Genomic DNA, 24547 nt, shown 5'->3' with positions numbered 1-24547 from the left:
AACCGGATGGCATGAACATTGACTTCTCAAACTTCCGCTAATACCCCACCTCCCCCTCGTACCCCATCCTTTATTTATTTATATACACACATTCTTTTTCTCTCTCTCCTTTTTCTCCCTCTGTCCCTCTCACTATACCCCTTGCCCATCCTCTGGTTTTCCCCTCCTCCCCCTTTTCTTTCTCCTTAGGCCTCCTGTCCCATGACCCTCTCATATTCCTTTTGCCAATCACCTGTCCAGCTCTTGGCTCCATCCCTCCCCCTCCTGTCTTCTCCTATCATTATGGATCTCCCGCCCCCCCCCCCCCCACTTTCAAATCTCTTACTAGCTCTTCTTTCAGTTAGTCCTGATGAAGGGTCTCAGCCCGAAACATTGATTGTACCTCTTCCTAGAGATGCTGCCTGGCCTGCTGTGTTCACCAGCAACTTTTACGTGTGTTGCTTAAAATTCCAGAATCTGCAGATTTCCTCATGTTTGCGTAGTTTAAATAACATTAGCTATGCTAATGAACAAATTACACCTGTTAAACTCACCTCAACATGTCTTTTAAAGTCCTTTAACCCATCATGGACAATAGAAAAGTCACTGTTGCAAACAGTGCAGCGAGAAACACTGTCATTATTTTTGACCCCTATTAGGCAGGGATACACTTTAGCGTAGTCTGGGGTGATGTACGTTTTTTTTTGGAACACTCTACCATGGTGCTGCAGGACACTAAACTGAACTGATGGACAATGAAAGAGAGAGAGAGGTCGACTGTAAAGCCCGCCCACAGAGATAACTGATAGGTCTACTCAGCACAAAGAGAGACCAATCAGAATTCTCTCCCTCCCCCTCCTCTCGCTTGCTCACTCTCGAAAAAATTGATTTCCGAGATATTGTATATAATTTGTGGGTGTCAGAGAGCCGCTATCAATATGCAGGAGAATTCCAGGAGAGGTGGGATGTCTGGAGTTTGAGAGTGGGGGTCAGGGCTAGAGGGTGTGTTGTGGGGTTGAGTGTTGGGGTGACGTTTAAAAATATGGGAGTCAAAGAGGTGATGACTGAGATTTAGGGGTGGCAGGAGGTTGGAAATGAGTGTTAGAGGATGTGGGGTGGAGTTATGTGTTTGGATATTGAAGGTTGAGGAGGGGAGGAGGTGAAAGTTCACCTCCATTCACACCCTGGTAAGTATCCATCAATGAAATTGATTTGTTCCAAAGGGGTACATCTCACAGAGATATTCCTTCTGGAGTCCCCTGATCTTGTGTCTGAGCCAGGCCGGGAGGATATTTTACCCTGGTGTGGGGTGCAAGACATTCCTTCCACTGTGTTTGAAAGATGGCTCCTAACAGTTTTGTGAGAAGAGGGAAGGTTTCTGTGCAGAATCTTTTCCCCATCCACATTGTGGGAGAGGCTGTGCTAAAAGATCTGACCTGCCTTAGCAGGGAGGGGTTTGCCAGCAGTATCCATGTTCCCAGAACGATGTGAAAAACAATGGCATGTTGTATTAACAAATACAGATCCAAGATCTAATTGTCAGTTTAGAGATGGAAAGTCACTCCACATAAGCAGCAGAAAGCTTATCTGCGGGGTCTACCACGGATCTAGTCATGAATGATCTTCCATTTTCATCCTTTCTGCTATTCACTTGATTCATTGAATATACAAAAACCATTCAGTTTTGAATGAAGTCCTACAGACCTCCCACATACATAATTCCAGCAAAGAAGTTTCTTCTCTTTATGAGGGCATGTCGTGCCTGATTGGATTCTTCAAGGAAGTGACAGAACAGATTGACGAAAGTAAGAAGTGGATGTTGGTGTTCTAAAATTTTCCCCATGGTAGGCACGTTCAGAAAGTCAGAGGCATGGGGTCCAGGGAAACTTGGCTGCACAGATTCAGAATTGGTTTGTCCACAAGAGGCAGATAGTAGGTCGAGCATATTCTGCCTCTGCGATTTCTATCAATGACTTGGATGAGGAAGTGGAAGGGTGGGTTAATAAGTTTACAGATGACAGAAGGTTAGTAGTGTGGATAGTGTAAAAGGTTATCTTAGGTTTCAATGGGACATTGATAGGATACAGTGCTGGGCAGATGGCATTCAATTCTGAAAAATGTGAAGTGATTGACTTTGGAAGGTCGTACAAGGTTAATTGCAGGATTCTTATGGAGGAACAGAAGGATCTTAGGGTCCACATCCATAGACCTCTTAAAGTTGCTGTGCAAGTTGATAGGGTTGTTGAGAAAGTGTATGGTGTGTAGGCCTTCAGTAGTTGGGAGTTCAAGAGTTGCGGGGTAATATTGCAGCTCAAGAAGGTCTGGTTAGACCACATGTGGAGTATTGTGTTCAGTTCTGGTCACTTCACTATAGGAAGGATGTGCTTTAGAGAGGGTGAAGAGGTGATTTACCAGGATGAGTGAACTCGAGCCTTTCTCTTTGGAACAAAAGATAATGAGAAGTGACTTTATAGAGCTTTACTAGATGATAAGAGGCATCAATGGAGTGGACAGCCAGAGACTTCTCCCTTTACTACCCCCTCCCCAGCTGCCGCAGGTCAATGGCTAATGTGAGAGGACATTCTTTAAAGTGATTTGAGGAAAGTATGGGGGGGTGGATTTCAGAGGTACATTTTTTACACCCGATTTACGCAGTGATGAGCATGTGGAACGTGCTGTTAGGAGTTGTAGATACAGATGCGTACATTAGGAACATTTATTACAAAATTCTTAGATGAGAACAAGATTGATAGAAAAATGGAACATTGTATGGGAGGGAAATGTCCAATTCATCTTGGCGTAGGTTTAAAAAAAATCGCAAAACATCGTGACCGAAGGTCTTGTACTGGGCTATAATGTTTTGTGTTCTGTTTTTAAAATAATTCTTTTTTTGTTTTGTACAGCAAAATGGATAACAGCATATTTTTTAATATTATATTAGGTAGGTGTGTTAGGTTGACTATTGTGCCTATGAAATCCAAGAACTTAAATTTAAATCTGCTGGAGGAAGTAGTGAAGGTCGTGCTCAATGATTTTAATGCAAATCTTTTCAAAGAATGAGCAAAGCAGATTGTGTGAATGTGCACGGCACGATACTTGTTCAGATCGTGTGAATGTGCCCGTGCATGGCACGATACCTGTTCAGATCATGTGAATGTGCCCATGCATGGCACGATACCTGTTCAGATCGTGTGAATGTGCCCATGCACGACACGATACTTGTTCAGGTTGTGTGAACATGCCATGCATGGCACGATACCTGTTCAGATCGTGTGAACATGCCCATGCATGGCACGATACCTGTTCAGATCGTGTGAATGTGCCTGTATGCCAAAGAGAGGATATATCATAGAGCAAAAATTAGTGGGAAGTTAGACAATTGGAAAGCTTTTAAAAACCAATAGAAGGTAAATAAAAAGTCATTAAGAAGGTAAAGATGGAATAAGAAAGTAAGCTAACCAATAATATTAAAGATGATACCAAAAGTTTCTTCAGATTTATTAAGTGCAAAAGAGATGCAAGAGTAGATAACAGACTACTGGTAAAATAATGCTGGAGAGGTAGTGGTGGGGGGCGTGGGGGAAGAGACAATGAAATGGCAGACAAACTGAATAAGTATTCTGCATCAGTCTTCACTGTGGAAGACACTAGCAGTGTGGTGGAACTTCCAGGTGCCATCGATCATGAAGTGTGTGGTTACCATAACTCGAGAGAAGGTTCTTGGGGAAACTGAAAAATCTGAAGGTAGACAAGTCACCTGGACCAGATGGTGTACAGCCCAGAGTTCTGACAGAGATCGTGGAGGCATAGGTAATGATCTTTCAAGAATCACTAGATTCTGAAATGGTTCCAGAAGACTGAAAAATTGCAAATGTCACTCCACCCTTCAAGAAGGGAGAGAGGCAGAAAAAAAAACTATAGACCAGTTAGTATGACCTCAGAGGTTGTGAAAATGTTGGAGCTGATTATTACGGTTGAGGTCTCGGGGTACTGGGAGGCATGTGATAAAATAGGCTGTAGTCAGCATGGTTCCTCAAGGGGAAATCTGGAATTCTTTGAAGGAATAACAAGCTGGATAGACAAAGGAGAATCGGTAGATTTTTGTGTATTTGGATTTTCAGAAGGCCTTTGACAAGGTGCCACACAAGGCTGCTTAACAAGCTACAAGCCCATGGTATTACAGGAAAGATTCTAGCACGGATAAAGCAGTGGCTGATTGGCAGGAGGTAAAGAGTGGGAATAAAGGGGGCTGGCTGCCAGTGACTAGTGGTGTTCTACAGGAGGTCTATGTTGGGACCGATTCTTTTTACGTTACATGTCAATGATTTGGATGATGGAATTGACGCCTTTGTTGCAATATGAAGATAGGTGGAGGGGCAGATATTTTTGAGGAAGTAGAGAGGGTATAGAAGGACTTGGACAGATTAGGACTTGGCACAGCATCTACCAATTCTCCTTTGTCTATCCTGCTTGTTATTTCTTCAAAGAATTCCAACAGGTTTGTCAGACAAGATTTTCCTTTAAAGAAATCATGCTGAGTTTGGCCCATTTTATCATGTGCCTCTGAGTACACCAAAACCACATCCTTAATCAACTCCAACATCTTCCCAACCACTGAGGCCAGACTAACTGGCCTATAGTTTCCTTTCTTCTGCCTCTCTCCCTTCTTGAAGAGTGGAGTGACATTTGCAATTTTCCAATCTTCCAGAACCATGTTAGGTTCCATTGACTCTTGAAAGATCATTACTATTGCCTCCACAATCTCTTTAGCCACCTGTTTCAGAAAGCTGGGGTGTATTCCATCTGGTCCAGGTGACTTATCTACCTTCAAACCTTTCAGTTTCCCAAGCACATTCTCCCTGGTTATGGCAATTTCTCTCACTGCTGCCTGATGACACTCTTGAACTTCCAGCATACAGCTAAGTGTCTTCTACAGTGAAGACTGGTGCACAGTACTTATTTAGCTTGTCTGCTATTTCTTTGTCCCCCATTACTACCTCTCCAGCATTGGTTTTCCAGTGGACCATTATGTACTCTTGCCTCTCTTTTACACGTTATATATCTGAAGAAACTTTTGGTGTCCTCTTGGATACCTGTTGAGATTGAGCCAGTGGGCAGCATGATACTTGCTCAGACTATGTGAATGTGCCAGTGTGCAGCCAGATACCCTTCTAGCAGCTGGCTCAAGTTCAAGTTTAATTGTCATGCATGAATACTTTTGAATACAGCCAAAGTGTTACTCTAGGTTTTCCCTGACCTGCTGCAGGTTGCTCTGTCTTGTGAGAGTTGTGGGAAACTTACGGGTATCTAAAAAAAATCTCTGGCTGCTGTGTCTGTTATGGAACTGTGCTGAGGAGCTTGGATTTCTCATTCAAATACAAAACTCAATTTCTTCACTGTTCCAATCTTTCACTTTCAGTGTTTCGCTGTAAATGTGTAAAATGCATCTCGCTACTTGCAACACAGAAAACTAAGAAAAGTGCACCTGCCCTGACACTCCTTGGTCTTCCAGCTGATATCTTGCTTTGTGTTTTGGAATGTCTCCCGGCTCAGGATATTTTGCATTTCAGAGCGGTAAGTTAATTGTCATTTACTCTATGTAACCAGTGTGAAGAGACTGAAAAAATTCCTGTATGAAAGCAGCCAGTGAGATTCTGTTAGCTCTCTCACTATGTGTCAGAGAGAGATGCAAGTGCAGCTGGGCATGAATGCACCCACGACCCGAGCATCTGACATTTACCAATTACAGAGCTTCACTGGGGCGTTTTTGTTACTCTTTCTATGTATTGGAGTGACAATCTCTGAATTCCCCTCCTGTATCACAAGAACAATCTATATTTTTGTTGTATGTCCAAGCCAACATCACATTACTATCACTAATATGTTACGAAGTTGGTTGTTTTACAACAGGACTACAGTGCAGAATGTGAAAAAAATATATATTTCTTATAGGAACTTATATATAAATAAGCAGTGCAGAAATAGTGAAGTATTGTTCTTTGGTTCATTGTCCATTCAGGAATCGGGTGAGGGGGAGACACTGTTCCTAAAATGTTGAGTGTGTGTCTTCAGGTTGCTGTAGCTCTCCCTGATGATAGTAATGAGAAGAGGGCATGTCCTGGGTGATGAGGGTCACTCATGACAGATGCTGACTTTGAGGCATCATCTTCTGAAGATGTCCTCAGTGCAGGACATGGGAGGCTATTCCATGATGGAGCCGGCTGAGTCGACAACCGTCTGCACCTTTTAACCAGTATCATCATGGAATAGCCCCTTCCAGATGCTACTAACCCACTGATTTAACCCTAGCCTAATCATGGGACAATTTACAATTACCAATTAACCAGCTAACCGGTATGTATTTGGACTGTGGGAGGAAACGGATAAACCCATGCATTCCATGGGGAGAACATATAAACCCCTTCCTGAAGGCATTGGGATTGAACATCGAACTGACACCTTGAGCTATAATCGTGTTACACTAACCACTCCGCTACCATGGTGCCCAGGGTAGATGGTTGGATGTACTGTGGATCTCCTGTGTACTTCCCAGCAGCCCGTCCAGATCTTCAGATATGGTTCAGAATGGTGCTGGTTGGGTTGAGTAGGGTTTGATTGGCTCTGCTCATTCTGCTAGCATAGCCTTGGAATGAAGTGTTCCAAAGACCAATGGATCACAATCACAGCTGCAAAGAGTTCTCACACTGTGACCCTGATTGTCTTCAAATGCTTGCCCACTTTACTATTTTTCAAAATGCTTTATCTTAATAGAAATTGTGTAAGATGTTGACTCCTCTTACTCTTGCCTTTCAGGTACATCCTCTCTTTAAATCCCTTGTTGACAATCACTCTAGTGTGTGGGCTCATGCCAATTTTCAGGAGATTTGGCCATCTCCAATAAATCGGTGGCTCTTTGAAAGGTATGGTTATAAAATGTGCTGTTGATTCCGTGCCTGATTTTCAAAGGAGATAGAGAAGCAGCAGTAGGCATTCACCATCTTCCACCTGATTGCCATTCCTCTCCTGCCCACTTGTTCACCATCTTCTCTCCATGCCCATGTCCAGCCAGTTCCTGTTCACCATCTCCTATCCCCACCTCTATTTGTTCCTCATTCACCAGCTCCTCCCCCCATGTCCATCTGTTCTCCATTCACCATCTCCTCTCCCCCATGTCCAACTGTTCCCCATTCACCATCTCCTCTCCCCCATGTCCATCTGTTCCCCATTCACCATCTCCTTCCCCCCCATGTCCATCAGTTCTCCATTAACCATCTCCTCTCCCCATGTCCATCAGTTCCCCATTAACCATCTCCTCTCCCCATGTCCATCAGTTCCCCATTAACCATCTCCTCTCCCCATGTCCATCAGTTCCCCATTAACCATCTCCTCTCCCTATGTCCATCAGTTCCCCATTAACCATCTCCTCTCCCCATGTCCATCAGTTCCCCATTAACCATCTCCTCTCCCCATGTCCATCAGTTCCCCATTAACCATCTCCTCTCCCCATGTCCATCAGTTCCATCTGTTCCATGCTTGAGTAAAGATATTTCTTCTCATTTGTGTCCTGAATGGTAAACTCCATATTTTGAGACCCTCACCTAGATGTGAGTTGGTGAAACCGGCTTGACATTTCCTCGTCTCTCAGCAAAGCCTACTGTCCCAGAACCTTAGCTTCATTCCTTCAGTCTCAAGTTGCCCATCTGATCAGGCTTACTGTTCAATTCTATCATTATTTTCCAAATACACCACTACTACTTTGGAATCCAATTCTTTGTCTACTGTTGATGTGATGCTACCCTAATTTCTTAGCTGTTATTATATCTTGTTTGGATAACGGTTATTCTGTTCCACTTCTGTTTCATGTATATTTTGTTCTATCATTGTTTGCCGTTCAACTCTCCCCTATGGGAGAATAACCACCAACAAATCTGCCATGTTGATTCACACTTTAAATTCATGGTTCAAACTACTCCTTGGTCCATGGCCTTTAGATTTGAGATGTTTGCCATTATTTCCCCCCCCCCCCCCCCCCCACCCGCCCCCAGTCTTTCCTGACTGTGACCACACTCTCTCCTGTATAATCACCAGGTGCATTTCTCAGGATAGTCCTGGAGAAGCTGCCTAAACCAATCAATGTTTGTTGCAGCATTGGCTGTTTCTGCTCAGAGGGAGGAAGTACGAGATGCACATTTCTAATTGTTGATTGTGCTGTTGTTGAAGCCAAAGTGTTCAATTCCCCTGCTTGGGGGCAGGGGGAAATCTCTGCCTCGGCCCTCATGACTCTCTCTTTTCTAGGGCTGCAGAAAGTGGAAACTTTGAGGCTGCTATAAAGCTAGGTATAGCGTACCTTTACAATGAAGGCCGTAAGTATTAATCCTACTTTATTTCACATTCCACTGATGAGACACAAATATCCAATGGAAGGTTTAAAGAAACTCTTGGACTATGATTGTATTTGGAAATCTCTCCACAGAATTGTGAAGCAGAATTCATAAGTTCTTTTGAAGGCAATTTGATATTAAGTTTAGGACAGAGTAAATGATATGAGAACTTGGGTAGTGCAGTGTGAAAACTCCAGTGCAGATTTCAGTTCTATAACATTCTGGCCAGAAACAATCTACAACTTTAAGGATACAGGGTGGGCAATATTCTTAATTATTGTTGAATCAACCCAATTCACTTCCACTGTCTCGTGGTGCAGTCTCCATTTTCTGTTTCTATGCATGGAAAGATATTGCATTATAAGACTATAAGATAAGGGAGCAGAATTAGGCCACTCAGCCCATTGAGTCTGCTCTACTATTCCATCATGGCTGATTTATTATCCTTCTCAACCCCATTCTCCTGCCTTCTCTCTCTGACCTTTGACACCCTGGCTAATCAAGAACCTATCAACCTTTGCTTTAAACATACCACAGATTCACCACCCTCTGACTAAAGAAATTCCTCCTCATTTGTTCTAAATGTGCATCCTTCTATTCTGTGGCATTGCCCTCTGGTCCTTGACTCCCCAACTATTTGAAATATCCTCTCCACATCCACTCTATCAAGGTCTTTCAATATTCAATAGGTTTCAATGAGATCACCACTCATTCTTTTAAACTCGATGAGTTGAGGTCCAGAGCCGACAAACACTTCTCATTCATTACCCCTCTCGTTCCCAAAATCATTCTCATTAGGTTAAATGCAATAGCGAGATATTCGGCTCTTTCCATCGCCCACCACAGGCAATTTGATGGTGTGACTGAATCATGACCTGAATGGTGTTCTATTGCTGTGCTGAGTGAACTGACCACTTGACATTCTCGTAAATGTTGTACAGGTCGACATTCACTAATCCAACTACCTGTAACCCGGTTCCTTCCATAATCCACACTGATTTCAAATTTTCTGCGCAACTGTAATTTCAAATTTTCCGGACCACTTTACCAATCTGCTGCGTATTGTTTTGGTTGTGCTAGATCTGTTCATGTGTTGGCACGATCTTGTAAACACAGACACGGGATTCCTGCATTTATTAATATCATCTGCGTGAGGCACGGCCGCCCGGCACCCACCAGCGGTGGGGGAGCTGGCGTGCGCTGGGTTGGTCCTCCTTCTCGCCCGCCTGCCGGCAGTCGCACACTGCCCTCCAGCATCGCCCGGCTGGCGCTCCGTTCTCTTCTGCTTATGACCTCAGATCAGATGTGGTCACCCACTGAATTTAAGCATATTACTAAGTGAAGGAAAAGAAACTAACGAGGATTCCCTCAGTAACTGCGAGTGCAGTGTAGTCTTTGGAGTAACTGCAAGTCTGTGTCTTTGTTGTCGCTTAGCTCATGCTTGAGTGCTGGTAGTGGGTGCGCTTTACTTTTTGCTGGTGGGGAGGGAGATTGTTGCTCGCTGCTGCTTACGCGCGGGGGGGTGGGGAGGGAACTTAGGGGTTCTAACATCTGTCGTTCGTTCTTTGAGGCACTCCTCTGTTTTCATAGATGTTTGCGAAGAAAAAGCATTTCAGGATGTATATTGTATACATTTCTCTAATGTTAAATGAACCTTTGAATCATTTAACTCCTTGATATTTTGAAGGTATGATGAGGCGGATAGCTATTGCTTAATGTGATCCTTCTGTAATTTGGCATTTCACTAATCCAGCACTCCTCAGGTCCCAATGGTGCCGGATTATAGAAGGTCGACCTGTACCTGTTGAATCAATCCAACTTGCCATCCTCTGTCTTGTGGTTGTAGACTCCAATTTTTGTCTTTATTTGAACAAACTATGAATAATAATCTAGAGGATCAGCTGGTGTTTATAAAAGTACAAAATGTTTTTGTTTCAAATGGAAATCTCATTGCATTTCCTTCATGACTCAATGGCATTTTGTGTAATAATTTATTTTAACTAAACAATTCAAGAAACTTTGTATTTCTGTGGTACAGTCTGCAACCCTCATATTAAATGCTTCAGTGTTTTGACGTTGTGCACACCAAGCCCACACTTGTAATGATGTGAAGGTATCCAGATTATCTGTTTCTGTGTTATCAGCAGTCAGAGCTGCCCTGTTCAAAGTATTTCTCAGAGATTTTTACCTCCTCTTGTGAGAACAGCAGCACTCCTGTTAACTTTATGCTGAGGAAACATACTTTACAATCTGACCAGTTACCTTTCATCTCTGTTAAATAGCGCAGTGGTGGCTGGTCTCTGTAAAACTCCCAAGTGTATTCAAATATCTGCCCTGCACATGCCCATTATGAGGAACTGCAAAACTTGAGTTGTCAGTTTTGAGGAGTGCTTTACAAATTCCACATGCCTTTGTGTACGTAGTCTTATCTTAACAAAAGAATTTACTTTGACCAAGTAGTTTAAGTATGTCAGTTGTATAAAAAATCAGGTTTAGCATGCAATAATTGATAATTGCATATGTATATTGAGGATTAATTTGAATTGATTGCCTGTTTCAAATGTGCAGAACTTAAAACTTGGGCCAATCTATTATATTGCCGGATCTGGGGTAATCTGCACTTCCTGAGTTGCTAGTGGAGATACTGTGGTTTGCTCTGTGAACTAGTTAGAAAATGACCAAACACCAAACATAACAATTAAATTGATAGGTTTTATAATTCTCTAACTTCTAATTAGCTTCTCTAACTGAGATTTATCTAAATAAATGGAGGGTATGTGGGAGGGAAGAGTTTGATTGATCTTGGAATATGTTAAAGTGTCAGCACAACATCACGGGGTGAAGTGTTGGTACTGTGCAACACTATTCTATGTATCCAGATTGTTGATGCGAGCCTACTGTCATCTTGATGGATGGAATGAAATAGCTTGGTGTTCTGAGCAATCTTTTAAATTGTAGCAGGCTTGTGGATAAAATCCAGCTGAATGGGACTGTGCTGCTGTCTGTTAAGTAATCAAATGCACTTGTATTTTGCAGTTTCAGTTGCCGATGAAGGCCGTGCTGAAGTGAACGGACTGAAGGCCTCCCACTTCTTCAGTGTGGCCGAGAGTCTGAATGTTGATGCCAGCCCATTTGTTTGGCTGTTCATTCGGCCGCCGTGGTCTCTAACTGGCAGCTGCTGTAAGGCCGTTGTCTACGATAGTTTAAAGAACAAGTGCCGATTACACTCAGTAAGTTTGATAAATTCATCAACATAATACTTCTACTTTATCGAGAGATATAGTGCGGAACAAGGAGTCGCATCACCCAGCAACCCGCCTATTTAACCCTGGCCTAATCACAGGACAATTTACCATGACCAATTAACCTACTAACTAGTATGTCTTTGGACTGTGGGAGGATATTGGAGCACCCAGCGAAAACCCAGGTGCACACGGGCAGAACATGCAAACCTTCTTGCAGGCAGCAGCAGAATTGCACTCTGAATTCCAATAGCCTAAAGTGTAATAGTGCCGCATTAACCCCCTACGCAGCTGTGACACCCAAACAGCATTGTTTCATCCACTTATTTCGTTCTTTATGGTTTGTGTAACAAAACAGTAACTTGTAGTTCCCATCTCTGGAAAATTGATCGAATTTCTCCTTTTTGGTTGCTTTCCAGTTCTTCAGCAAGCTTTCTAGTTGTCTTTATCTTTGTTATTGTTATTGATTTTCAATTATCAAGAATTGGGAACAATGCACAGTATCCTAGTGGATGTGAAATGTGACGAAAGAGGGTTACAAAAGTACACTTAGACTAAGATGTTAACTGTCCTGTGCTGGCACCAGTGGGATCAACAGTTGATCTGCCACCTGTCTTCAGGAGAGAGAGATAAGTAAGACAATGGATCAGCATTTGGAAATGTTAATGAAGAGACGAGAGAGTTTAACGGAAGGAGACACCGGTCTGAATATTGTCAAGACCGGCTTCTTTTGAACCCTGAACTGTTTGAAGTGTGATGGACAGGCAATACCCCAGCAGGGGGATAAAAAGGTGCAGGTTCGCTGAGACACCACACACGACACCACGAGGTAACGAGACCCTGGAAGCGGTGCGCCCCCACAAGTCGGTGGGAGTTTTGGAGGTCTGATCGCGGGACCAGCCATAGACGCACAGGGTGGAAAGATACGGTCGGCGGGAACCTGGTGTGTGTGTCCACCCTTGCCTGGGTGCCGGGTTCACCGCTGAAGAACGATCGTGTCTGGAACGGAGGGGTCACAGTCGGTGACCTCAGAAGACATTCGAAAGGGCTCGCCCGAAAGCTAACTGCAAGGAATAGCGAAGGTCTGTTTGGAATCTGATTTGCATATTCATTCGTTTTCTCTCTCTCTCTCCAACGGCACGACGGCGGCTTCTGCGAACTGAACTAAACTGAACTCTGTCACTTGTGATTGATTATCTTACCCGAAGACTGCGATAGAGCTTGATTGACCCTATTATCCTTGTTCTGTGTACATGTGTGTTTATTCATTGCTAACCTGTTGCATTTATATCCTTACTATTAGAGTACTGTGTTGCTTATTACTTTAATAAAACTTTCTTAGTTCCAGTAATCCAGGCTCCAACTGAGTGGTCCATTTCTACTGGTTTGGCAACCCAGTTACGGGTAGATAACAGAAAGAAAAGAAGTTACTTGCTGTTAGATTAACTTTCACATATAGAGGAAGGATTTGAAACAGCCAGTGGACTATTCTGTAAGAGAAGGAAGTAGACTAAGCTGCAAGGAGAGGTCTCCATTCCCTGATACTGAGCGGTGACCTAACAGAGACAGGTACGATCATGAGCAGCAGAGACTAGTTGCAAACACACCATCTTTTCCCCAAGAGCGCAGAGGTTTAAAAGGGACATCAGGGCCAGCTTTTCAAAAAGGGCAGAGCATATCTGGAATGAGCTGCCAGAAACAGCAGTTGGGTGGGCACATTAGCAACATTTAAAGTCCATCTATATAAGTACATGGATATGAGAGGGCTATGGGCCAAGCAGCACGAGCTCGCTGGGCAACACAGACAGCATGGACAAGTTGGGTCAAGGGGTTTGTTTCCTTGCTGCGTACTTTATGGAATGTTGGAATTTGCAGAACTAATTGGCCACACGTGCCAAGAGTTGTAACGTATCCGGCAAGTTTTTACATACTGTGTTATTGTCTGTTTTTTAGGCTAAGATGGCATCACTAACCTACTGTTTAGCCAAAGTCCTGAGTCTCTTCGAGGTTGGTATAGTGGTAATTAAACCTGATCTCCACTGTCCTCTGCATGGCATCATTCTCTGACCTTGCATCAGCCCTTTGTTTGGGTCTTGTTACTTCTGGGCTTGATGATTTGAACACTGTTCTGGCCTATCTCCCTTCTGGTTTGCACCCTCTATCTTTGGAGCTGTTACAGAATCTCTATCCTACAGTCTGTAGAATCCCATGCTTTCAAATTCCTCCTTTTCTTCCCTATCAACCTTCACTAGGCCCGTAAAAACCTGTATTTGTGCTTATTTAGCTGTTGCCTTGTTGCTGATTAACCTGCACCCCACTGACAGTTAAGAGCATAGAGACAGCAGAATGAGGCTATTTGGCCCATCAAGTCTCTGCTGCTTTTTCATCATGGCTGATCCATTTTTCTGCCTTCTCCCTGTATCCCTTCATGACGTTATCGATCAAGAATCTGTCAACTTCAGCTTTAATATACATAAAGACTCGGCCTCCACAGTTGCCTGTGGCAAGAATTCCACAGATTCATCACTCTCTGGCTAAAGAAATTCCTCCTCATCTCCGTTCTGAAAGGACGCCCCTCTATTCTGAGGCTGTGTCCTCTGGTCTTAGACTCTCCCACTATAGGAAACATCCTCTCCACATCCACTCTATCAAGGCCTTTCACCATTCAGTAAGTTTCAATGAGGTCACCCCTCATTCTTCTGAATTCTAGTGAACACGGGGCCAGAGCCATCAAACGCTCTTCATATGACAAGCCGTTCAAACCTGCAATCATTGTCGTGAACATCATTTGAACCCTCTCAAGTTTCAGCACATCCTTTCTAAGATGAGGGACACAAACCTGTTCACACTACTGCAAGTGAGGCCTCACCAGTGCATTATAAAGTCTCAACATTACATCCTTGCCTTTATATTCTAGTCCTCTTGAAATAAATGCTAACATCACATTTGCCTTTCTCACCACAGACTCAACCTGCAAATTAACCTTTAAGGAATCCTGCACAAAGACTCCCAAGTCTCTTTTCACCTCAGTTTTTTTGTACTTTTCTGCTTTTAGAAAATAGTCAACCCTTTCATTTCTTCTACCAAGGTGCATGACCACACACTTCCCAACATTGTCTTCTGCCTGCCATTTCTTTGAACATTCTCCTAATCTGTCTAAGCCATTCTGTAGCCTTTTGGCATGTATTTTCTATCTCCCGTTGCTATTTGTAGACCACATCCTTACTCCTGTTTGGGAGTCTGTATACAACTTCCATCAGGGTCTTTTTACCCTTACAGTTCCTTAGCTCTCTCCACAATGATTCAACACCTCCTGACCCTGTGTCACCTCTTTCTAATGATTTGATTTCACTTTTAACCAATGGAGCAACACCACACCATCTGTCTGCCTGCCTGTCCTTTTAATACAATATGTATCCTTAGATGTTAAGCTCTCAGGTATAATTTTCTTTCAGCCATGATTCAGTGATGCCTACAACATCATACATGCCAGACTGTAACAGTACTACAGATCATCTACCTTATTCCATATACAGATTCCATATTCCACATTTAATTATAATGCCTTTCACCCTGTATTCACCGTTTTGATTTTGTTACCTTTTAAGTTGCAACTCACTCTGTTCACTGCAATTTTGTCCCATCGTCAGCCTCCCCTTGTTAGGACTCTCACTATACATTCCCTCTGTTTTTAAACCAACTACTTCATCTTCAGTACTATCACTCCGGTTCCCACCCACCTACCAAATTAGTTTAAACCCACCTGAGCAACGTGAGCCACCTGCCTGCAAGGATATTGGTCCCCCTTGGGCTCAGGTGTAACCCATCCCTTTTGTACAGGTCATGCCTTCCCCAGAGGAGATCCCAATGATCCATAAACCTGAACCCCTGCCCCCTGCTCCCTGCATCAGTTGCTCAGCCATGCATTCACCTACCGAATCATTCTGTTCTTGCCCTCTGTGGCACATGCAGCAATCCTGTGACTACCACCCTGGAGATCTTGTTTTTCAGCTTTCTACCTCATGTAGCTCCCTAAAATCCCTTCAGGACCTCCTCACCTTGTTTACCTCTGTCATCGTTGCCAATGTGTACCAAGAGTCCTGGCTGCTTACCCTCACCCTTGAGAATGCCACGGACCCAATCCAAGTTATCCCGGATCCTGGCATCAGGGGGGCAACATACCACCCAGGTGTCTCTATCGTGCCCACAGAATCTTATCTCTGTTCCTCTGACAGGAACCTCCTATCAACACTGCAGTCCTCTTCCCCTCTCTGCTCTCTGAGCCACAACACCAGACTCGGTGCCAGAGACCCAGTCACTGTGACTCCCGCGGTAGATAGTCCCCCTCAATAATATCTAAACTTAAATTATTGAGGGGAACAGCCGCAGGTGTACTCTGCATTGGCTGTGCATTTCCCCTCTTTCTAATGACAGTCACCCAGCTACCGGTCTCCGTAACCTAGGGGTGACTACCTCCCTGAAGCTCCTAACTATCACCACTCCATTCTCCTGTATGAGTTGAAGTTGTCTATCTCAGACTGCTCACTCTCTGTTCAGTTACTGCCCTTGTATTGGTACCATGGCACATCAAGTACGCGTTAATGTTTGAGCAGGATGCTGTAAAATGAACTTTTCCTCTGTAGGATGAAGAGAAGCAGAAGGAGGCTGTGTCATTGTTTGAGGAGTCTGCCAGTCACGGCTGTTTACCGAGTTCATTCCACCTGTGGGAGAGGAATCAGACAGAAGCAGTAAGTTCATATTCGTCTTCAATTTAATATCAGAATGTATACAGCCTGAAATTCTTACTCTTCACAGATATCCGCGAAACATTAAAAAAAAACACAAAGGTTGAGTGACAGGAACTTTAGAACCCCAAAGCCCCCTTCCCCTTCTCCCCCCTCCACACACACACACACACACACCAGCAAAAGCATCGACCTTCACCCACTTCCTCCAGCAAAAGCCCCGAAACCGAAATCCCAGCCCTCACCAAAGCAGCAAAGCCCACAAAGAGACCATCAAAAAACTACTGTCAGTCCCAACACTTCGCCATCTCAGACAGGCAAGGGAGAAAGATATCGCAGAGAGTGGAAGACGAGCAGCTTTGATGTTACAATCTGCTATGTCACTTGTCTGAGTCTTTGAACTCGACACAGGTTCTCACTCTCCATCCAGAGAGAGAGACTGGTCAAGTGAAAGGGGCTCCCAACAGCAGCGCGCACAGCCTGCTGTCTCGATGTTTCAATCTCCCGCCACACTTCAGTAAGGAACTGGGTCACACCCCTGAAGCCACACAGCGAGTCCAAGAATGCGAAGCCACCACCCGTGAGCACTGTAGTTTGAGCTGCAGCTGCTGATCATGTACTCCCAATAGTACTTCAGCCACCTTGAAAAGAAAAGAGACATGAGAATAGAAGAATCTGTTTCACGGATGAACTGGAAGAAGTCATCTGGGTCTGCAAAAATCCTCTGGCTCCATCTTTTCTAACTCCTCCTTTCTGAAATGAAAGTTCACTTATTCCAGCATCCAGAAAGTGCTAATGTACAGCTTGATCTTTCAAGAGGCTGAGCCCTGTCAGCAGCTGTCACTGAGAACTCTTGTATCCAGTGAAAAGCTAAATGTTACCGCATCAATCATTTCAGCACCTTGGCACGAGCATCCTGAACTGACTGACTGTTCCTGCTGGATCGTGAAGTGGGCATTGGTTACTGGGTAGGGAGTCGCAGATTCACTTCACGAACAGGCGCATGAATGTACATCACAGATCCGGTGACCTGACCTCATTCTCCCGGTGACTTTCGAGTGCTGATACACTAGTGTACAATAGCCAATTAGACTTGGGTGTTGGTGGATCGTAGGAAAATGGAGAAGAGTTAATGAGATACAGAGAAGTAGCTAGATCACAAACTGACAGTCAATGTTTCCCAGAGTTGCAGAGATTCATATTTCAAACATGAGCCCATAATTGAGTGAGGTGGTTCAATTCCCTGTCACAGCTGAGCCTGTGGGTAACATACAAGTGCAGAAAAACCTTTGGTTGAACAGGTAGTACTGTAGGTGATGATGATTTTAAATGCATCGAATGAGTTCACAGCTTCCATACTGTGAGGAAATCTCATTTAAAAAAGATTAATGGGAGATGTAGCCAATCACTTAGGTTCTAAGGTTTGGGCTTGAAATTGAGGTAGATGCATTTCTAATTTCTTCAAATACTTTGAACCTTAAACTCAGCCCCTTTATTTTTCACTTTTGGATAAGATTTGTTTAAAAAAGGACACTGGAAGATCTTCCGTATCTCCCTGTGCCAGCCTGCAACTTTCCGTTGGGTATTTATGGATAATTTTTGTTTTGTTAGGTGACTGATCCTGGGAGGTATCTTCAGAGCCTGAGAAAATTGCGAGATTATGCAACAAAAGGGTGCTGGGAAGCACAGGTAAGTGTTACAGGAGCAAAAAATGTATTTCTTTTACCACGCAACAAAAGTCAATGGGCAAAGAGATTTTAATATTATTATTCTATTAAAATATCCAAGTAATGTTCATAAAGAAATGTCCCGCTACCTGAGGAATTTCTGCTGGAAATGATTCTCTCTCAAAACCTGGTTCTGTGCCTGTTGCATTGTGCAAAGGTGATTTCAAGGTGGAATTCGGTTGGAAGAACTGGTCACTCTGTTCAAACTAAAGAAGGTCTTAACCATTAGATGGCAACTGATATAAGAAGATTATATCTGAACGTTGTGATGAAAATGTTAAGCAAAATGTCACAGCCTGTCACTGTTCTTAAGAACTGCAAAATATTAATTCCTCATTGCACGTAACTACTTGCAAGCTGTTTTCTTCTACTTGGTCAGATCCGCAGCCAACCATGTCAACACTGTAGAGTACCACTGGTCTGTTCTGGGAAAATAGTAGAATTCTATCTTACAACAGACTGTAATTTTTGAATTGATTAACACCTCTTTATAATTCTGTTTCAGTTGATGTTAGCCAAAGCCTGTGGAAATGGCAATCCGTTTGGATTAAAGTTTAACCCTCAAGATCTTGTAGCCCAAATTTTTCAGTCTTCCCGTCCATCCTTCAAGCAAAAAATGTTCAAAGTACAAAAAGGCATGAATGACACAATGAGGTAAGTGTAATTATTTCAGTCCGTTAATTTTTTGTTAATTGAATAATAAAGGAACAGGAACATTTGGTATCGATGTGGTCTGTTTCTCTCACTGTATGTCGGGAAGGCCTGTAGATTTACTGAAGCTTCATTGGGCTAAAAGGGCAAATTAAGGGTGAATTGCCTGTTAATTGTACTTTTGGTTTTGCATGGTTAGTGTTGATTCACAGCACAAATCATTTGCCCAGTTAATTTCTGCCAAAGTTTATGCTCCACCATGCAAAGTTCAAACAGTTAATAAGGGCCCATTCTTAAAATATGAGCTAGAGTATGAGTAAGAGTGGGTTCATGACCTTCAATAACAGATTTGTGAGACTCTTTCCCACCAGTGGTATGTTACAGAGGTAATTGAAATGAGATCAACAGCCTCTCTAGAGAAGATACTCAGATAAAATAAATCAATAGTAGGTGGATTTACTTGTCCTATTCTGCTCAGCTTGCTCCTTTTCTTGTGGACACTTCTCTCTTGCCTTTTTAACTTACGTCATTAAAGCAACTTGATGTCCAGTTGTATCATAGTATTATTTGGGGTGTAGTGGGTAGCACGATGCTAATACAGCTCAGGGCAATGGAGTATGGAGTTCAATTCCAACGCTGTCTGTAAGAAGATTGTATGTTCTTCCCATGAGTGCTTGCGTGTCCACCCATTGTTTCCTCCCACTGTCCAAAGTTGTGCCAGTTACAGGGTCACTATAATTTATATTTGTAGTCACTATAAAAGTCCTGTGATTAAACGAGTGTTAAATAGGAGAGTTGCTGAGCGGTGTGGCTTGTTGGGCTAGAAGGGCCTGTTCTGTGCTGTATCTCTTAAGTAAATAATTAAATCAGTGGATTAGAAATAACATGTGCTAGAACATTCAGCAGGGTTCTCAGTCCTGTGTTGTGGCTGAAAACATAGCTTACTTTATGTAATGATTAAATTAATGGTGCATAGTTCCCTGAAGGTGGAATCTCATGTGGATAGGGTGGTGAAGAAAGCTTTTGGTATGCTGGCCTTTATAAATCAGAGCATTGAGTATAGGAGTTGGGATGTAATGTTGAAATTGTACAAGGCATTGGTGAGGCCAAATTTCGAGTATTGTGTACAGTTCTGGTCACCGAATTATAGGAAAGATGTCAATAAAATAGAGTACAGAGAAGATTTACTAGAATGTTACCTGGGTTTCATCACCTAAGTTACAGAGAAAGGTTGAACAAGTTGGGTCTTTATTCTTTGGAGCGTAGAACGTTGAGAGGGGACTTGATAGAGGTATTTAAAATTATGAGGGGGATTGATAGAGTTGACATGTATTGGCTTTTTCCATTGAGAGTTGGGGAAATTCAAACAAGAGGACATGAGTTGAGAGTTAAAGGGCAAAAGTTTAGGGGTAACATGAGGGGGAACTTCTTTACTCAGAGTGGTAGCTGTGTGGAACGAGCTTCCAGCAGAAGTGGTTGAGGCAGGTTTGATGTTGTTGTTTAAAGTTAAACTGAACAGCTATTTGGACAGGAAAGGAAAGGTTATGGGCTGAGTGCAGGTCAGTGGGACTAGGTGAGAGTAAGGGTTCGGCATGGACTAGAAGGGCCGAGATGGCCTGTTTCCGTGCTGTAATTGTTATATGGTTATAAATTATATGCATCACATTGGATGCTTTTATGATCAGTAAAACAAGCTGACTGAACTTTCAGGGATCTGTCTAGGTACCATACCCGATGCGGACGTTGGTGACCATGGTTTTCCATATAGATCTATCCCTCGTCCTTTGGATGACTTCCATTTCCTCTATGTGTAGCCACCCGGCTAGGCTTTTGATGTACGTAAGCCAAGGTCTTCCTCTAGGTTTGCTCCCCTCGATCTTTCCAGAGAGTATGAGTTTTTCTAGTTCATCTTTCCGCATGAGTTGTCTTTCTCTGATTGTTGGAATGAGTGATCGAACTGCTTGGGCTCTTCCATTTTTGCTCAGTACCTTGACATTGAGAAGCTGTGGATAGCAAAGAGAAACATATCCCATTGTATGCAGGGGTTCAGCCTGAATGGGTACTTTGGGAGACCTGTTTGAATCATTAACCGAGGGAAAATAGTCTCCCAAAGTGCTGGAGGAACTCAGCAGGTCAGGCAGCGTCTGTGGAGGGGAATAAACAGTCAACATTTTGGGCTGAGACACTTCTGGCTTCTGCCCACTTCCTTTTCAGTCCTGATGAAGTATCTCGGCCTGAAACACCAACTGCTTATCCATTTCCACAGTTGCTGCCTGACCTGCTGAAATCCCCCAGCATTTTTACATGTGTGAGTTGCTCAAAATTTCCAGCATCTGTAGAATCTCTTCTGTTTATAGTGCTCTCTCACCTGCACATTTTCCATTTTATCCTGTTTTGAAATGTACACGAAGTGATTCTGTCTAGAAATTGATCTGGTGTAACCAACGACTTTCCTTTCCTGCAGGTATATTTTAATTGATTGGCTGGTGGAAGTGACCAGCATGAAGGACTTCTCCAGCTCGTGTCTGCACATCACTGTGGCGAATGTCGATCGGTACCTGATGCTGCGCTCTGTACCCAGGGGCAGGCTCCAGTTGTTGGGGATAGCCTGTATGGTTATCTGCACACGGTAACGTTGACAAACACCCATTCTACCTTCATAGAACTGCAGCAAAATCTGTACAGGTTCCTTATTTAAACTTCTTCCTCTGTAGCTTTATTAGTAAGGAGATCCTAACAATTCGTGAAGCAGTATGGCTTACGGACAACACTTACAAGTATGAAGACCTAGTGCGGATGATGGGAGAGATCATTTCTGCGCTTCGAGGAAAAATTAAAGTGAGTGAATACAAATGCATGTAGAACTGTAGAAAGGGGCATTAGTTTACAGTCAAAACTACAATGGTACCTGGAATAAAATGAGCTTATGCAAGGCAAAAAATTTAAAACTTATCATAATGTCCTACAAATTTTATGTCTGTCGCACGTACATTCCTTTATGTTTGATATGTGAATCTTTCATAAGCAGATCATGCTTCCTTTCAATGGGAGTGTGTGGTCCAGGCAGAGTTGGTTCAGAACACTGGAGGTATGGAGTTATACAATACAGAAACAAGCCTTTCAGCCCAACTGCACCACTCCTTCCTGCCTGTACTAATTCCATCTCCTTCTCTGCTCTGCTCAGCTCATTCACGCACCGGTCCAGATGCCCCTGGCAGCTCATTCCAGAGACCAACTAGTCTTTGTGTAAAACATTTATCCCTCAGGACTTCAAATTTCCTTCCTCTCATCTTAACCCTATATCCTTTAACTTTAGACACCGCTACCAAGGAAAACATTCCAGCTCTCTACCTAGTCATTGCTTCTCTCATAATGTTATACACCTCTGTCATGTCACTTCTCAACCTCCTCCTCCTCCTGTATCCTCTAACTTTCTCTGGCTCTCTACCCTCTCATAATGTTAACCACCTCTTTATGTCACTTCTCAACCTCCCTTGCTCCAGCCCCTGCCTATCCAATTTCCACTGATAATTCAAGCCAATATCATTGTGAATCTCTCGAGCTCAGTAAGATCCTTTCTGTGGTGGGGTGAATAGAACTACATACAATACTTCAGCTGCAGCCTAACCATCACTTGGCACATCTGTAATGTGAGTGCCAGGTCTTGTACTCAATACCTTGGCTAATGAAGATCAGGATGTCATATACCTCCCTTGCCACTGTCTGCTAGTGTTCCCGTTTTCAATGACTCTTCAGTCTCTCTTTACTGACACTCCTCAGGTCCCTGTTTGAGTAGAACATACAGTGAATGGCAGTTTTGTCTCCACTAGAAAGGCACATATTGATATCTTTAACTACAGCTGCAGACTTTCATTGCTGTATTGACATCTGTTTATTCCCACAAAACATATCGCTTCACACTTGTCGGAATTAAATTACATCTGTTGCTTTCTTAGAAGCAAAATACAGAAAACCAATTTCACCAAAATGAACAGACTGATCAGCGATGAGGTAAAACCCTCTCTGATATTAGCATGGTTGCACCTGAAACCCCTTTTCACCAGGCATCGCTGGAGATCGACTCGTTAGCCCCTTGCTAACAGCCACTGGACTCAGCAGTGAGAAAACCACTTTTCTCAATCCCTGTACGTCTGGGGTCAAAAATGACCCAAGTCCCACCAAACTAGGAAGGCTGGGATCTCTCACCCACCCAAATCAAGTCACTTTTTATTGTCATTTCGACCATAACTGCTGGTACAGTACACAGTAAAAACGAAACAACGTTTTTCAGGACCGTGGTGCTACATGAACAGTACAAAAACTACACTGAACTACGTAAAACAACACAAAAACTACACTAGACTACAGACCTACTCAGGACTGCATAAAGTGCACAAAACAGTGCAGGCATTACAATAAATAATAAACAAGACAATAGGCACAGTAGAGGGCAGTAGGTTGGTGTCAGTCCAGGCTCTGGGTATTGAGGAGTCTGATGGCTTGGGGGAAGAAACTGTTACACAGTCTGGTCGTGAGAGCCTGAATGCTTCGGTGCCTTTAGCCTGATGGCAGGAGGGAGAAGAATTTGTATGAGGGGTGTGTGGGGTCTTTCATAATGCTGTTTGCGGATGCAGCATGTGGTGTAAAATGTCTGTAATGGCAGGAAGAGAGACCCTGATGATCTTCTCAGCTGACCTCACTATCCGCTTGCAGGGTCTTGCGATCCGAGATGGTGCAATTTCTGAACCAGGCAGTGATGCAGCTGCTCAGGATGCTCTCAATACATCCTCTGTAGAATGTGGTGGGGATGGGGGGGTGGGAGATGGACTTTTCTCAGCCTTCGCAGAAAGTAGAGACACTGCGGGGCTTTCTTTGCTATGGAGCTGGTGTTGAGGGACCAGGTGAGATTCTCTGCCAGGTGAACACCAAAAATTTTGTGCTCTTAACGATCTGTACAGAGGAGTCGTTGATGTTCAGCGGAGAGTGGTTGCTCCGTGTCCTCCTGAAGTCAACAACCATCTCTTTTGTTTTGTTCACATTCAGAGACAGGCTGTTGGCTCTGCACCAGTGCGTTAGCCGCTGCACCTCCTCTCTGTATGCTGACTCATCATTCTTGCTGACGAGACCCTCCACGGTGGTGTCATCGGCGAACTTGATGATGTGGTTCGAGCTGTGTGTTGCAGTACAGTCCTGGGTCAGCAGAGTGAACAGCAGTGGACTGCTCAAACCTCAATCCGTGTGTATACTGTGTCATTACTACCCCCCATGCAATCGTCCATCGGTAAGAAATAACAGATCATACACTGCATACAATTATAAAGAAACTATATTTCTTTATATCCTGAAGAATGTGGAGATCTTCAAGTATCTAGGAAACACCATCTCCAGTGATGGATCCCTTGACAAAGAGATCATAGCAAGGATCCAGAAAGCCAGCCAGGCACTCGGGAAATCCCGTGTCAAAGTTCTGGAGCACAAGGGCATACAGCTTTCAACCAAGCTCAAGGTGTACACGGCTGCGGTCCTCACCTCTCTCCTGTACGGCTGCGAAACCTGGACCCTGTACCGCAGCACATCAACAGCTGGAGCAGTTTCACATGCGCTCTCTGCGGCCGATGGCAGGACCGAATCACCAACCAGGAAGTCCTTGACAGAGCCAACAGCACAAGCATTGAGGCAATGATCCTCCAGGCCCAGCTACGCTGGACTGGCCATGTAATCTGCATGGGTAAATCAAGAATCCCCAGGCAGCTGCTCTACGGTGAGCTTGAGCATGGCAGTCGCAATCAGGGCCGCCCCAAAAAAAGATTCAAAGACAATCT

The 24547-nt window shown here is 43.7% G+C and overlaps 1 protein-coding gene across 1 annotated transcript in view; it reads left to right on the top strand.

Annotated features, from left to right (window-relative positions):
* ccnf (cyclin F) overlaps positions 1–24547 on the top strand; it is a 119221-nt gene that overhangs the window by 3051 nt on the left and 91623 nt on the right. The window contains exons 2-11 of the mRNA XM_072269590.1: positions 5399–5553; positions 6793–6899; positions 8275–8342; positions 11397–11590; positions 13556–13609; positions 16246–16350; positions 17959–18036; positions 18580–18728; positions 21190–21354; positions 21440–21563. Of these exons, the coding sequence (XP_072125691.1) occupies positions 5399–5553; positions 6793–6899; positions 8275–8342; positions 11397–11590; positions 13556–13609; positions 16246–16350; positions 17959–18036; positions 18580–18728; positions 21190–21354; positions 21440–21563 (1199 nt within the window). The remainder of the gene's footprint in view (positions 1–5398; positions 5554–6792; positions 6900–8274; positions 8343–11396; positions 11591–13555; positions 13610–16245; positions 16351–17958; positions 18037–18579; positions 18729–21189; positions 21355–21439; positions 21564–24547) is intronic.

This window comes from Mobula birostris, chromosome 9 (genome assembly GCF_030028105.1).
Source record: "Mobula birostris isolate sMobBir1 chromosome 9, sMobBir1.hap1, whole genome shotgun sequence".
NCBI classification, from domain to species: Eukaryota; Metazoa; Chordata; class Chondrichthyes; order Myliobatiformes; family Myliobatidae; genus Mobula; species Mobula birostris.
Note: the sequence above shows the minus strand (reverse complement) of the source record. Positions and strands in the feature narration are given on the sequence as shown.